A 16,755-nucleotide genomic window follows, 5' to 3' on the forward strand; every position below is an offset into this window, starting at 1 on the left:
TCAAAAGGGAAATTGAAAAAACATATCCAATATTTCATAGGGACAACTGCTTTCCAAACTGATTGTGCAAAAGAACAATCCCTAACAACATGCAATGTAGATTCCAAAATGGCACCACATTGCTCGCAAAATGGAACCTGAGTCATACCTCGTCTAGCACGCTCTTCGTTTGTCAGTAACCGATCACAAATAAGCAACCACTAAAACATCCTAACTCGTTCAAGGGCCGTAATCTTCCATATTAGCTTGTTACCCTTAAAATGTCCTAAATCATCTGTAAAAAAAAAGTTTGTAAGACTCAGCGATAGAGAACTTCCCCGTCGAGTCCATTTCCAGGAAACAAAGTCCGTATTGGCTCCACTAGTAGGCGCTTAATATGCAAGAATATGTGTTAAAATTCCTCTAGGTAGAACTGACAATAACCACGGTATATTCCAGATTCCATCCAAGAGAGCCACCTTACGTACTAAAATCGTGTCATTCAGCTCCCTGGGTCTAAGATAGAATTGTTGTAGAGGACAAATCTCTAGCACCCAATCATCGTTCCAGAAATTGACTAGGTGACCATCCCGAATAATCCAAATAATACCATTTTTGACTTCATCCCAAATGTGCATCATAGACCCCCATAAGTAATATGGGTTACTACACCAAATATAATCAGGTACCAAATTATGGATACTATATTTATTTCTTAAAATTCTAACCTAAAATGCATCAAGATTAGCAAGCAAATTGAAGCCAAGCTTCATAAGGAACAACTTGTTTTGAACTTGCAAACTTCAGATTCCCAAACCACTATTATCTTTAGACCGACAACAGATATTCTAGTTGACTAGAGATGGTTTCTGAATAGAAGTGGAAGACCCCCACAAAAAAAAAAAAAAAGCATGAGCCAATTTTTCAATTTCATTACAAATAGTGACAGGAATTCTTGTAGTTGACATGAAATAATTAGAAATCGACAGCAAAACAGACTTTACCAATGTTTGATGACCTGCTAATGATGGCTTGCACATATCCTACCCAAAAAGTCAAGCTATAACTTTGTCTAGTATGAATTGAAACGTATTAACCCCCACTCTATCGTGAAAGAAAGGCATTCTGAGGTATCTCCTCAAATCACTGACCATTGTAAAGCCAAGTTTAGGGCATACACTTTTAGCTTCCTCGTCCCTAACATTAGATAAGAAGAAACCTGAGTCTTTTGCTTGTTAACACGGTGACCAGTGAAATGACAAGAGGAGTCTAAGACATGCTTTAGACAAACGACTTCTGAATCATTAACTCTACAGAACAACACTAAATCATTTGCAAAAAAAAAGGTGTGACACACCTAGCCCTCAATGAGAAAGCATTATTGGTTCCCATAGCTTCTGATCAATTGTCGCTTCAATTAAATGGCCTAACAATTCCATATACAAAACAAAAAGATATGGCGACAGAGGATCACCTTGCCGAACACCATTTGTTGGAATGAACGAATCATAAATAGAACTATTCAAAAAAAGTTGCATTGAGGCAAACAAGACACATAGCATAATCGCCTGTCGTAAGCTTTTTCAAGATCAACCTTTACAACCATCTAACCCTTTTTACTCTTGCTTTGCTTCATCATATGGATTACCTCCTTAGCTATGATGATATTATTCGAAATGTTTTCTGAGGCAATAAAGCTCGACTAATTTTGTCGAACTAGATCTTATGCAATTCTTCAGAGATGGATTACAATTGTTTTTGTAATTATTTTGTAATTATTTCTTTTTTTTTCAAAACAATATTTTTGGCTAATTTTGCCACAAATAACTTGATTAATTTAATTATCAATATATATTTATGGCTAATTAACTCTTAATATCACTAGTCTAGTTGATTAGTGATGACACTCATCAATCGAGTTCTAACTCATGGGAAATTATAAAAAAAATATTCCTTTTATAAAATAAATTATATTGATTTTATAAATCTAATAAGATTTAAACCGAAAATATTATGCATATAAAATTTTTAACTTTACCATTATAATCAAAACATTATTACCAAAGCTCTATTTTGTTTTAATTTTATCATAAATCTAGTATTTTATTCTTTTAACCATTTGCTTAAAATGACATGATTAACTTAATAAATTTTAAATAACCCATTGCTTTGTTCAAGGATAATATTGTTTTTTATACAAATTTTCCCTTTTTCAATTCAAGTTTTTCATTCATGATTATATATTATTGACTCCCACCATAATTTAATAAATACGTCGCAGTTGTGTAAAAAATTAATATATTTAATAATTTTATTATAATTAATAAAAAGTAATGCATGAGAAATTGAGGATCTAAACCAAATACAAATCTGATCAAAATATTGTTAAAGAGAAAACAAAGGAATGGAAAGGTATGTGAGACTCTATAATTTATTACAAGGTTGGTAAAATGTTTTTTTTCTTTTTTTTCTTTTTAATAAAAAAGCTTGCTTTTGTAATGAAAAATAATTAAAGTAACATTTTTTAAACAAATAGTTCTTTTATAAAGTAAGATTAGCAAAAGCATAAGTCCGTTACCAAAAAGTCATCATCACATAATTAAAACGGAACCTGTCCACAAAACGCCATCGTTTTCTGCTTGCTCCGTACTCGCAGCTACGATTATTAAAAAAGGGTTATGTGACTGTAAATGATGTGCAGAAAGCAAAGCAGTGTGAGCGTTGCTTCAGAAACGGGCTTCAGGAACAAGCAAACAGCCTTTAATCATTTTGTTCTAATCTCCACCATAATTAATCTCATTCCTTTTATATTTTCATTTAAAAACAAAATAAAGAATTCCAATTTTGTTTGCAAGATAAGAAAGATCAAAGCTATTAGCTTCTTCCCTTTTTATCATTTGAGTGAATAACACAAACCCATTGATAAAGGAGTTGCCAATGCCATTTGATTGCTTTACTTTTTGAGCTCTCATAGTCATGGCCGACGATCTCTGTTTCTTCACCAAGGTCAGTTTTTTTTTTCCCTTTTGTAGGAGTGTGTTTTTTTGGGGGGTTTCATTGTCGTTATCTTGAGTGAGATTAAAGATTCTATTAATTATTTCATTTTTCATATTTTAGTGTCATGCGAATATACTGATCTATTTTTCCGTGCACACGCACAGAAAACTGATCTTTGTTTTGTAAACCCATATCTTGAGCGGGGCTTGTTTTCTATCGTTACTTCGCAATACCCAGATTTCATTTTCATGAAAGATGTGTTCTTTGATATTTATGTGCATGTTGGTTTATTTATTTACGTTAAACGTGATTAATCAATTAATTCTAATTGTATATTAAATTAAACCAAGTAATGTATTGCTCAACTCACAGCTGAGTCTTCTAGCAAAATCAGATCAGAGTTCAGTTCAGTGCTATAAGAATGCCCACATCATCTTTTTCACAAGCTGCATTTAATGGCTTATCGATAACAAAGTTCTGCTTTGTTTTATCTTTTTTTTTTTTTTGCTTTATTGGTATAATTTGTTATTAATAACTGGCAGATTCATTGAATTTCAGGATTCTTTCATCCTAAAGTCGCCAAAGAAGTCTCCATTGGTGTTGAGGACGGTTGTATTGTTGTTTGTAATGGTTTGTGGAGTGTATATCTGCACGATTTGTTTGAAGCAAATAAGCACTGGCAGCACCACTGAATTTTTGAATTTTAGAGTGGTCCAAAAGCCCTGTCCAGAACCTAATATTGAGCCATGGGAAATTCCTTACGTACACTATCCGAACCCCAAAACTTATAGCAGGTAAGAGAATGATTTTAGTCCTCCCAAGTTTGGTTTCAGTTTTCAGAAATAAATATGGGATTAATTTTTTGTGTGTGATTAGGGCTGAATGTGCGTGCAATCCAGTCCGGTATTTTGCCATTATGTCAATGCAGAGATCTGGGAGTGGATGGTTCGAGACATTATTGAACAATCATACTAACATAAGCTCAAACGGGGAGATATTTTCTGTCAAAGTTAGGAGGAGTAATGTGTCAACAATTTTTGAGACTTTGGACAGAATTTATAACCTAGACTGGATGAGTAGTGCCTCAAAAAATGAGTGCACAGCTGCAGTTGGCTTGAAGTGGATGCTTAATCAGGTGAGCACCTCATGGATGAAATGCGATTTCTAAAGTTTAACTCCTAATTGCAAATATTTCTATGGCAGAAATACACTGAAAATTACTTATGTTCTTCCCATATGAATCTGCAAAATGGAGTTGAGTACTAAATGGTTCATTCTATCTGCTATACAAAGCCTTAGTTATATCAGTTAGATTCATATTAGGAATGGCTAATTTACTGGGCTGAAGGGAACTCTACAACCAGGACACCAAAAATGAAGCAAAAGAAACCCAAAACATCCTTTATATTTATAAATACATTTGTGCTTTTAGGTTTTCTAATGGTCTTTCAGTGAATGCAAGTTTTGAGTTCCTTGGTTTCTGCAGCATGATCATGATAAACTCATGACAGCTAATATCATTCTGTGTTTGATTGCCTCTTTCTTTTTCTAAATTACCCACTATCTTTGTTTCCCAATCCAGTTTTATGTAATTCTATTACGAACCTGATGCTTTTGCCCTGTAATTAGAAACCAATCCCCTACTGCTCAAAAAGAATTAACTATCCTAGCATGCTTTTTCACACAAAACAAACCAACATCATGTTATTTTTGTTATTATTCCAATATACCACCAACCTCATATTCTTAACCCAGCCAATTGATTTCCGTATAACTGCTGCTAATTTGAGCTTTACTTGCATCTAGATGCTCCTTTTATTGCACCCCTCTTCTATTATCATGCTGCAAAAGCAACGTCATAGAAAGCTTGACATGATCCCCAGGGTGACCAAATATGTTAAGTGTATCTCCAGGGTCACCCTAGGGATCATGTCAAGCTTTATATGACGTTGCTTTTGCAGCATGATAATAGAAGAGGGTGCAACGAGAGTTAGATCAGTTGTGGCCTTCCTTTCATAAAATGGTTGGGTGTAAATATAAAGCTGTGTCTCTATATAGGCAGGAGAGATTGGAAGTCTAAAAAATGTTTACGGTTAATAAAAATTTAATTGTTAGATTTAGATATTTCAAGTTACATTGATCTTTTAATGAGAAGCACATTTATTGGTAAATATTTACCACTACATCGATCCAGATATCATTTTCCATGTTACCTTGAATTACTATATAGGACTCTTAATCAAAATTATGAAAAGGAAACAGGAGATAAGTTTCTGGTAACCAACAAACATGGAAAGAAGACATGACAACAGCTCATGCAATTCTGATGGATTAAGGTAATTGAAATCTGTGTTTGGAAGTGGAGAAAATGTGTATCAAACAGGAGATAATCCCCTTATTTGATGATTTGGAGACTCAACTGAACAATGAGGTCATATTTTGTTAGATCTTGCCTTCGAGATAAACATGTACTTCATGATTTCGGAACAATGTCTGCAGATCAATATTCATTAATGAACACGCTTTCCCTATGTTTGGAACTATTTTAAAGACAGTATTTTGTCTACACACATTGCTAGAATTTGTGATTATGCTTGTCTCTGTTGCATTCATGACCATAATCTTTTACTGCAGGGACTGATGCAACATCATAAAGAAATAGTAGAATACTTTAATACTCGGGGTGTTTCAACTATTTTCCTCTTTAGAAGGAATCTTCTGCGCAGGATGATTTCAATACTAGCAAATTCTTATGATCGGGATGCTAAACCACTAAATGGAACCCACAAGTCTCATGTTCATTCACCTCATGAGGTTTATGCCCCTCTCTCTCTCTCACACACACACATATATATCTAAAAGTTTCAACTCTTACGTAATGATTTCAGGCTGCAATACTTGCTAGTTACAAGCCTGTAATCAATGCCACAACGCTGATTCCAATCCTAAGGCAGGTCGAAGAGACAACTAAGAAAGGTTTGGAGTACTTCAAAAGCACACGGCACATCATTCTTTACTATGAGGATGTAGTAAAGAACCACACCGTAAGGAAAATGTTTCAAAAAGCTGATCTTTTACTCTGGTCATGAATCTTTTATCTAAGTGCGGGTTCTTAATAGACTCATTTCTGGTCATTGTGCAGAAGTTAGCCGAGGTCCAAGAATTCTTAAAGGTTCCAAAGAGGGAGTTGAAGAGTCGTCAAGTAAAGATACACAAGGGATCATTATCCAATCACATTCAGAATTGGGTTGATGTTGAAAAGGCACTCAATGGAACTAAGTATGAAAGTTATCTACATGGAGATTACAGGAAGTAAAGCAGTGGCATTGATGTACATTTCATTTTTGACCCATTGCCACTCATCCTTTGTTTCGGATCTCCAAGTGACAGGCACCAACAGTGAACCTACCAAGCTGAACTCTGTTCGGATTTTGGGTACACGGCATGCATCATTTTGCTTTTAAATTTTAACCTTACACTCACACCTTCGTATTCTTTTCATTCTTTTGTTTTTCCCTTGATATAGCTTTGACAGAAAACTGCTGTATTTATGCCCAATCAAAGGAGAAACTTGCATTTTTGCGTTGTATATGTTAATATGAATACGTTCAAGCTTTTAAAAGTTGAAGCAGGGAGACCGCCCACATTCAAAGTTCCTATTTCGGGTATCATGAGTGCAGGCCAGGGGCTTGACCGGCAGAAACTTGGACCCTTTTTGTTTATGAACCCACTCATCCCTCCACTTTTGAGCCTCCAACCAATTTCAAATATCTGAATTAAAACGTTTCTATTTCTTTTTTCTTACGACAGCAAGTGATTGTAGAATCTCAACCAATCCAGCAGGTTTAGGCATAACTTGTGGGGTTTTAAAGTTTCTTAATCTTTGAAGTCAAGTGGGGTTTTAAAAAAAAATTGGGGTTAGTTGGTTTGAGAGTCAAAAGACTCGAAATTTTGAACATCCTTTCGGGAGTTCTTTGAATCGTTTTTATTTTTATTTTTATTTTTGCGCTTTAATCTTCTGTTTCAACGTCTAATCTCAAGTTATATAAATCTATTGCTGTACTCTGATGCATAGTCCATGGTGGGGGTTAATGCACTATTTATCCGCCAAGTCACGCATCTAACATACCAACTTTTGGCCTACTAGCACAAATTTTCAATATACCAAAATACACAAGTCATTTATGTTATAAGTGAATGAATCTATAAATATATTTAAGATAAATTCAATTTGAGTCCAATATAATGTATTATCAATTCAAACAATCACATTTATGTCTCTATTTTTTAGAGCAAATCTATTACGATAAGCAAGACAAGTTAATACCCCAATTGGACTTATACAAGACATAATAGTCTTCTATTATTTTAATTATTTGCTTAATTTGATTTTACGGACTATGGGTAATTCAGACGACATATGAGTTGTCTTTTCACATTATAATCCATTCATATAATGCAACTTATTATTAATTAAACCTTAGGTGATCAAGGAGCTTATATTTACTTATATATTTTGTTATTAATGCTAAAATCATTGAAGACAAACATATAACGATCACTTAAATGAGCATGTGGTAATTTTATTATTTCAATCAATTTAAAAATTACTACACTAAGGGTAATATTTCTAACAGTATTTCTTATTTCTTATGATCGTATACATATGATTATTTGAAATTATTTAAAACAAAAAAAAATTGTAGGATATTATTGCAATGATGATGTGATATGTATGTAACTAACATAATATATGGAAAGAAGTATGTGCATTAAATCACATACAACAGTTATAACTCACATTTGTAATTTAAATTAATTACTATAATAGAAATAAAATAATCTATTAATTCAATTATTTGATCAACGTATCGAATTAAAAACCTTTTATAAATTGATGATGATGAACTTACCAAAGTTACACATAAAAAAAATAAATAATAAATTCATCAAATAAAAGATGTTAAAATAGAAATAAAAACATTAAAATGGGTTTGTCATATTGAAATTACAATGATTAAAAAAAAAAAAAGGTTGGAAAGTTCCTAAATTCTAATTCTACAAGTTGCAGCAAAGCAGCTAAATTAGTGATGCATTATCTGTAAATCTAAAACATGACCTACTAGGGGAATGGCGGTTGGATCTAGACCGTTGAGGCCAGGTCAGCATGGTAAGATATCCCCACACGACCATCAGGTGGGTCCCTGTCTAAAACTCACGGGCCGGCAACAAACAAAACACGTAAACAACCACCATCGCTGTACCCGAGGCCGAGGCCCTTCCTTCTCGCTATTTACCCCTTCAACTCAGATCCACCGCCACCCTTTATAACCTTACATTCCCTTCTACAGCACCCCCCCTCTCTCTCTGCTTTTCTTTCTCTCGTTTGGCCATTAAGGGGAGAGAAAGAGAGAGAGGAAGGAAAGAAGAACACCCAGAGCCTCAGATCAGCTTGTTTATCTACATTATCAAAGATGCAGTCAAGTTCAACCAACGCTCCTGATCTCAACTCAAAACAACAACAACAACCGCCACCGCAACAAACCAGACAACAACAACAACAACAACAACATCCACAATGGGTGCCTAACCAGTGGATGGGAGCCATGCAATACCCGGCGGCTGCTATGGTCATGATGCAGCAGCAGATGATGATGTACCCTCACCATCATTATATGGCTTACAATAATCATCATTACCATTATCAACAATACCAACAGCAGCAGCAGCATCAACAAAAACAGCAACAAGGGTGTAATTCGGATGAGGTTAGAACGATCTGGGTTGGTGACCTTGTTCATTGGATGGATGAAACTTATCTCCACGGTTGCTTCTCTCATACTGGCGAGGTAAAAGTAAATACAATAGTGTGGTTATAGCATGAAATTGATAGATGCATGTCTTGTCATGAATCTTATACTAGATCTTTTTTTGTTTTATGTTTTGAGGAATCTGTTGGTTTTAGTACTTTGCTGCCTTTTTTGGTTGTGGGGTTTAAGGAGAAGTTAAGGTTTGAGGTTTTTTGCTAATATAAGGAATGCTAAGTTTGTGGTTTCTGTTTTTAATGTAATTACAGTAATTTATTTAGAAAATAATCTGCGTTTATGGCCTAAAACTTTTTGCCCAGAACATTAAAGCTGATTAATTTAAAGACAAGGATTGCTTTTAATTGAAGCTGAACAGATGAATAGACTATAAAGTTGATTGCCATTATAAAATAAAACTGGATAATTGCCAAAAGACAATTTAAGCTGTGTTGTAGCTGCCTGCATGATTAGCTTTTGGTCAAAAGCAGTTTACATCTTGTTTCGTAAACATGGAAATTTAATTATAAGAAAAAAGTCCTCTTATTTTCACATCCAAAGCTTTGCTGCTGATGCTTTCAAGAAAAAGAACAAGCTTTGCAGCAGTAGCAATCTTAGGTTGTTATAAAACTAGACATGTAATGACTTTTTATATTGGGTATTAATTAGGGGAGATAGGCTGGATTACGAAATCAATTATGCTTAAAATTCATTTTCCCCTGCTACATGGACTCCTCCAAGCTTCTGAACATTCAGAATTATTGTTTAATATAAACTTTTTAATGTAGATAACTTGTTGAACACATAAAATAGGATCCTCTTGGTTAGGATCCAAAAGTTACTGAGATGCTTATGTGGAAGTGTGAAGTCTTGGACACCATTTTGAAGAAAGTGCCTGGCTCATATTGGCATTTATTTCTGGGAAGGTTCTAATGTATCCATGATCTTTCCGAAAGCTTCCTTCTTTCTTTGCTTGTATTATTTGAAAAATGGGGGCCTAAAATGACTTTGTATCTTTTACCATTCTTTGGAACCTTGAAATCTTCTAGAGAATTTTATTAGCTTCAGTTTTATTTTTAGTTTCTTGGAAAGTTAGCTGCTCAGATCCATCATACAGTTGATGTCTAATACCAATACCATTTTGAGCATTTTACTTGATTATCCAGAAGCAGGCTATTGTACTGAAAAGGCTATTGCTTATCATCATCATTATACCCTTGCTTACTGAAATTTGGCATTTCAAAAATCCAGGTTTCTTCAGTAAAGATTATTCGCAATAAGCAAACTGGTCAGTCTGAAGGATATGGGTTTGTGGAATTTTACTCAAGGGCAACAGCTGAAAAGGTTTTGCAAAGTTATAATGGTTCTCTAATGCCAAATACAGAGCAGCCTTTTCGTCTGAATTGGGCTTCCTTCAGTGTGAATGAAAGGCGGCCCGATGCTGGTTCTGACCTATCTATATTTGTAGGAGATTTGGCCACTGATGTAACTGATTCGATATTGCATGAAACCTTTTCTAGTAGATTTCAATCAGTAAAGGGAGCAAAAGTTGTTTTTGATTCAAATACTGGTCGTTCAAAAGGCTACGGTTTTGTTAGGTTTGGTGATGAAAATGAAAGGTCAAGGGCCATGACTGAAATGAATGGTGTGTATTGCTCCAATAGACCTATGAGAATTGGGGTTGCAACTCCCAAGAAAGCATCTGGTCATCAACAACAGTATTCTTCACAAGGTAACTTAATATGGTGAACTGTGCTATTTCCAATGGTTCATCTTTTTATCTTTTTCTGGTTGGAGCATGGAGCTCTCAGAATTTCTCTTATTTCTTGGATTATCCTGTTTTCGTCATCATGTTGTCGTGTGACTTGAATAAATTACTACAGAGCTAGTTATTTCTAAAAAAGTAAATTTGTCTTTCAAATGTACTATATTTCTTATCTTGTATCTTGATGTGAGATTTAATTGAATCATTAAATCAATATTCCACTTTTTATTAGCTTTGGTGCTGGCTGGTGGACATGCATCAAATGGTGCTTTGGCACAAGGTTCTCAATCTGATAATGACTCAAATAACACTACTGTGAGTCCTCCTCCGTCCTTTGTGCATTCTTCACCTGTATATCTGCCATTGATCAATAATTTATGTTTCTTAACAGATATTTGTTGGAGGACTTGACTCAGATGTTAGTGATGATGATCTTAGGCAACCTTTTTCCCAGTTTGGTGAGGTCATCTCCATAAAAATACCACCCGGGAAAGGATGTGGGTTTGTGCAATTTGCAAACAGGTGCCTCCCTATATTTACTTCATCTAATTTTTTTTTGGGGATTGTAATGTACTTTGCCTTGTCACACTCTATGTTATGCTGAAGTATGGTTTTAATTATTAAGGAATTCTTAGTTACAGCTCCATCAATGTTAATACTTTCACAATGTTGATGAATGTTGTTGAATTAAGTGATGCAGAGTGATAGGTTCTGACAGTTGGTATCTTGATTATATTATTATTTTTATTATGATGTCAGTAGTAATATAATGTGCTTTCTTTTCAGAAAGAATGCTGAGGAAGCAATCCAGAGTTTGAACGGGACGACCATAGGCAAGCAGACTGTTCGTCTTTCTTGGGGTCGTAGTATAGGAAACAAGCAGGTAAATTTGTGCTCAAGTTCCTATTCTTAGTAACTGTCTTAAGGCCTATTGCTGCCTTGATATTTGGAAAATGCTTGGAGGGTTTGCGATTCCTAGGTCTAAGTCCAGACATTTAAGGCATCTGACATAGGTGAAAAGGGATGGAAGGGAGTTTCTTTTCATTTTTTGATGAAATTACAGCACATGGGAGTTATAATAGTATTTAAGTATTACTTATAAGAATTGTATAATTTTACAGTATGGCATGAGTGATGCTACAGTCTATTTGTTACTTGGGCACTTCTGTCCCATGCATATTTGGACATGGGTATGGGGGCATGATCCTCCAAATATTTTGAAAAATTGAATGTACCCCTGTCAGATATATAGTCGCATCTGACACTCACTCGAGTCCAAGCAAACATAGTTTATTTCCCCTCCCTTCTGCTACTTTTCTTCCTCTTACAATGCTTCCATTAATAAAGCATTGTAGCTTACTTCTTGAAACTGGTTTTAGCAGTGGAATGGAGGACATTATTGAGAGCAAGGCAATGGTGGTTATGGCTAGGGCTATGCTGCAGCACCAATCAGGATCCAAACACGTATAGTGTGGCTGCTGTTACTAGTTCTTCTTAAGAGGGGTGCATGGCAATTATGAACGGCTTGTAATCAGATTCATTAATTAAGTAAGATGGGTTTGGTTTGCTTGCTGCTTTAGCTGATTCTTCAGGTTACAGAATTTTGTAGCTGGATTTTAATCTTTAAACCTTGAAGCTGTTTTATAACTGTATTAATATGTCATTTAAAATTTAAATTTTTTGGCTTGAGAGTTTTTTTTTTTAATTGTTTATTTGTTAAGAACTGAATTTATATAGAAAGAAAAAGAATGGGCTTTAATCACCCTTTTCTTCATGTTGGAGCAAAGAAAAGTTCATATTCTCCCTCTGCTTGCAAGTTACATTGTTCCTTTTCAACTTTGGCTAATATACTAAAAATACCTTTAAACTATTGTATCTTAGTTAAATAATCTCCTAACTTATAATTTTTAAATTTTATTATTAAAATAAAAATATTTTGAATTTTTAACTAATTTCATTTATGCTTAGAATAATTTATTAAATAAAAATATTAACAAAATAATATTTTAAATTTTTGAAAGTATTATATACATAGCTTCTTTTGAAAATTTTGATTTTGTTATGTTAAAAGTGTATAAAACTTCTATTCTATTACCAAGAAATTAAGATAAGAGTTTAAAATTTAAGATAATTTTATTTTAATAATAAAAGATAAAATATAATTTAAGTGCTTGTTTTAACCTAGAGTAATAATTTGTCCTTTTAATATATTTAAGTTTTTATCTCTCAGTTTTTCTAGGTCTTTGGTCAACTCTTACACCATGTTTGGTTGAGGGGAATGGAATAATATCCCGCTTTATTCATTGAATGGTAAATTATTCTTTTGTTTAGTTAAATGTAATACACATTCAATGGAATGGCTATTACTTTCCTTTTACTAGCCCTCCCATAATAGCTATTTTTTGGTATCACCAAAGGATGACTATTTCATGCAACCTTGAATAACAAAATAAGATTAATTTCCAAATTAGTCCTTTAAAACTTAGACTCGAGAAAATATAAAAATAATATATTTGAAATAATTTAATAAAAATATTTTATTTCAAAATATAATTTAAAATAAAATATTTTAATTATATTAAAAATATATTAAGAATGTTATTAAATTATATATTTTTATTTTTATTAAATTATATTTGATAATAATTATATTAAAATATGATTAAAATATTTATTATTGAATTATATTTAATAATAACCTTATTAAAATTTTAATAATAATAACAATAATCATCCATCCAAAAAAGCTTTGCAAAGGGTAGAGGTGTTCAATCGGTTAACCGACCGGTTAACTGATTCGAACTACCATTAACTGAATTAACCGACCCTTTTAAACCCTTAACCGTTAACTGAACCGAAATTTTTTCAAAAAAAATTAACCGAACCGAAATTTTTTGGTTAATTCAGTCGGTTAACCGAATTAACCGAAATTTATATATATTTTTTAGTTTTGTTAAAACAAGTATAAAACATATAAAAAATTAACCAACTTAACTGACTAATTAATTTATATTTCCAAAAAATTAACCGAACCGACCGAATACTTATATATTATAATATTATTTATTAAATTTGATTAATTCGATTATTAACCGACTGATTTCAAACCGAATTAACTGTTAACTGAACTTTCAAAAAATTATTAATCGACCTCCAACCAAATTAATTCTGTTTTCCCCGAAATTTGCACACCCCTAGCGAAGGGTACTTGGATGGTTTAGTTTTTTTTCTTGTGCTATTTACAACGTTTATTCTATTAAACCAAACATAAGAATGCTATTACAATTTTATTCTATTCTATTCAACTAAACAATTGAACTACGGATTATAACCCTATTCAATTTCAATGAATCAAACGAGCCATTATTCTCTTTATTTTTTTAGAGATTTGAATCCACGACTTCCTAAGAAGAAAGAAAAATACATAATTTCTAATCAAATGTAGGTTTAGAGATTGGTTGATGAAGATCTCCAAGCAATCTCTATGGCTGGTAAAGACAAAGCAAATGGAATATAAAAAATTGTTCAAGTAATATGGAATGAATACTTGTATTATTAATAGTTATGATTTTCAAATAGACATCTATTGAAAAGTAATGTTTTTATGAAAAGACACTATAACTATTATAAATAATAGAGAAATTTCATTTTACATGGCATATTAAACAATACATATCATATTAAAATATTGAGATATAAGAGTGTCTCTATTCTCCTTCATCTTCTAATATTCAAAGATTGTTCTATAAAAGAATGGGTGCAAAAGTTTTTTTTTTTTATAGAATTTGATACTCTTATTATACGTAAGCAATGTCTAATGAACTAATTTTATTAGTACAAAATGTAAAAAATTATTAGACTTTATTGTATTTTCAAAATTCATTTATCAGTAACTCTCTTGCAAACGAAAATATAAACGGGTGAAAAGAAAACATTATTTCCAAGTTTGAAAATTTCAACTAATTTCTAGTAAATTTATTTTTATTCCCACCCGCACACTAAGATCTCTTGCTGCATGGAAATTAACACGCATTCAGGTACAATTTCGTTCCAGGACAAAGCAGGCAATCAGAGTGGAGAAGGATATACATATGTAAACAAAGTCTGCATAGATTCAGCCATCTTATTTGATATTTTCCTCATTTTCTTCTAGATTAGTCAGCTGCAAAATATAAAAACTCCACAGCCACTCAATAAGGGCTAGCCACAACTTGAAATTCCATTTTTTGGGGGTCTTCACAATGCATCTGAAAATAATAAAACACACATCGCCTTATTTAATAGAATTTAAAATTCAAAACTTAATTGCATTGATTTTTATAATCACCTCTTAAAAAGTAAAAAGCATTAACAATTTTATAATTTGAATATTAATATTTGTAATTTGTTCCCTAGTTTTTTTTTTTTTGGCATTAGGAGCACAATCGCTGGGCACTGTTAAGGCAGTAGAAGCAATAGCAATACAATCTTTAATTGTCAGTGATGAGGTGATTGAGTGTGTTGATGTGGTCGGCAAAAGGTAAAACATGATGTTGAATCTTGTAGGAAAGTGAAGAGGGATGGTTTGTAAATGGCTTAACTCCATTATCCAACAATAAAACCAGATCACAAAGTCAAAATATCTTGTCATAAACCGGATATGCTGGAAGAAAAAGACTCTGGTCTTGATAAGCTTTGTGCATTGAAGGCCAAATTGCGATTTTAACGAGGATGAAGTACATTAAACAAACATAAAACAGGTTGCCCAACACATTTATATTGCTGCAAATATGCCATGAAAGCTCCTTATGGACGAGTTCTCGTTCTCCAATTCCACCTCGAAATCTTTCCGACGCTTAACCACCTCACTGCAGAACTTAAGTCTCATTTCGACAACCTATTAACTAAAACTAATACATAAAAATGAGAAACTCAAATAATTAAATATATAGTGGGAAATTATATGGCACATTTTCAGTAGAGTTTTCATACTAAAACAGAGTTAGGAGTATACATGTCAATTTTTTAAGATTACTTGTTGAATTAAAAAAATACATTGCTAGTGTACTAAATAATCATATATATATATTTAACTAAATATCACAATTTTGCTGATTAAGCATTTAGATGGTGCAAAAGTCACGGGATTAGAACTTTAGTTGGACAAACCGCGCGACCTTAGACGATTTCTTTGGTTAAAATCCGCCTAAATCAGCATAATTCTCGAAGAATGAGAATTGTTGCAGAAATTCTCTAAGACACCGAAGCAACGCGGGCGAATAGAAAAGCCACAGAAAAATAGTGCACACCAAGTGTTTGAGTAAATGCTCTCAAAGTATTCTCTATTACTTTGAAAGATTACAACTGAATGATTATAAATTAGGGGGAGGGCCTCTATATATAGTTGAGCTCCCCCAAATACATTGGTACAGATTGAGTTACATCAATAGTTAAAATTTGTGTTTATCTACAAGATGAGAGTCTTAAGAGATTTAAACTCTATACATTTTTATCCCTTAGGATTTACATTAATTAGCCTGGTAACTCTAGTCTTACGAGAATATTTCACTAGGCCACCAAGGCTTCAAGTATATGAGTTTCTTCATATGTTCCACAAATCAGGTCAATTTAAGTGGGTCAAATAAGCCCCATTTAATAAGTTGACCTTTATGGGACTGTAACATCCCGCCCGGTGAAGTCATAGTATTCGAGTACTATTATTAGAAGTAAGACTTATAGAATAGGTTCTGAGTGAATATGGTACTAGATATGACTAAGTGACCGAAGACTATATAGAAAGCGTCTTTGGACGAAGTCTTTATTAAGGTGAGCTTGGTGGTCTGGCAGACTCCTTTACAGGGTATATGCCACCCCAACTGATAAACGTTAATGTTATTCCTTAACTGTTAAGCCCTTAGTTTAAAAGAATGGTCGACTTTATTATTATTTTATTTGGAACCATTTAGTTGGCCTAAGGAGTACTAGTTAGAATGAAACAAGGTTTCTGAAATTGAAAAGAACATGCATTTAAGATAAGAAAAAATATTATTAGTCACAGGAACCGAAGGAAGCGTAGTGGGAGGATAAACCTGCCCATTAAGTTTTCCTTTCATGTGTACCAATATAAAGCTAGCATTGGCTTTCTGACTAAATTTTGTGCTTTATTTGGCAAACTTAAATTTTCTTTTCAACAACTTTCTCTGCAATTTCCCAGAAAACTTGAGAATTAAG

The 16,755-nt window shown here is 33.1% G+C and overlaps 2 protein-coding genes across 3 annotated transcripts; both read left to right on the top strand.

Moving 5' to 3' along the window:
• Positions 1–2,566: 2,566 nt before the first annotated feature.
• On the top strand, positions 2,567–6,598 carry LOC108477275 (uncharacterized). Its single transcript, XM_017779782.2, has 6 exons — positions 2,567–2,985; positions 3,535–3,770; positions 3,853–4,111; positions 5,611–5,790; positions 5,865–6,020; positions 6,119–6,598. Exons 1-6 carry the CDS (start codon positions 2,956–2,958, stop codon positions 6,290–6,292), a joined length of 1,035 nt encoding a protein of 344 aa, XP_017635271.1. The 5' UTR covers positions 2,567–2,955; the 3' UTR covers positions 6,293–6,598.
• A 1,502-nt stretch (positions 6,599–8,100) lies between these two features.
• Positions 8,101–12,221, top strand: LOC108479754 (polyadenylate-binding protein RBP47B-like). Of its 2 annotated transcripts, none has more exons than XM_017782526.2 (6): positions 8,101–8,825; positions 10,032–10,512; positions 10,778–10,860; positions 10,937–11,067; positions 11,332–11,428; positions 11,925–12,221. In XM_017782526.2, the coding sequence occupies exons 1-6, from the start codon at positions 8,451–8,453 to the stop codon at positions 11,946–11,948; spliced, it is 1,191 nt and encodes a 396-aa protein (XP_017638015.1). In that variant the 5' UTR covers positions 8,101–8,450; the 3' UTR covers positions 11,949–12,221. The 2 variants fall into 2 exon arrangements, with proteins under 2 accessions (XP_017638015.1, XP_017638017.1); XM_017782528.2 differs by having other exon boundaries at positions 8,107–8,825; positions 11,928–12,221.
• Positions 12,222–16,755: the final 4,534 nt, after the last annotated feature.

This window comes from Gossypium arboreum, chromosome 12 (assembly GCF_025698485.1).
Source record: "Gossypium arboreum isolate Shixiya-1 chromosome 12, ASM2569848v2, whole genome shotgun sequence".
Taxonomy (NCBI): domain Eukaryota; kingdom Viridiplantae; phylum Streptophyta; class Magnoliopsida; order Malvales; family Malvaceae; genus Gossypium; species Gossypium arboreum.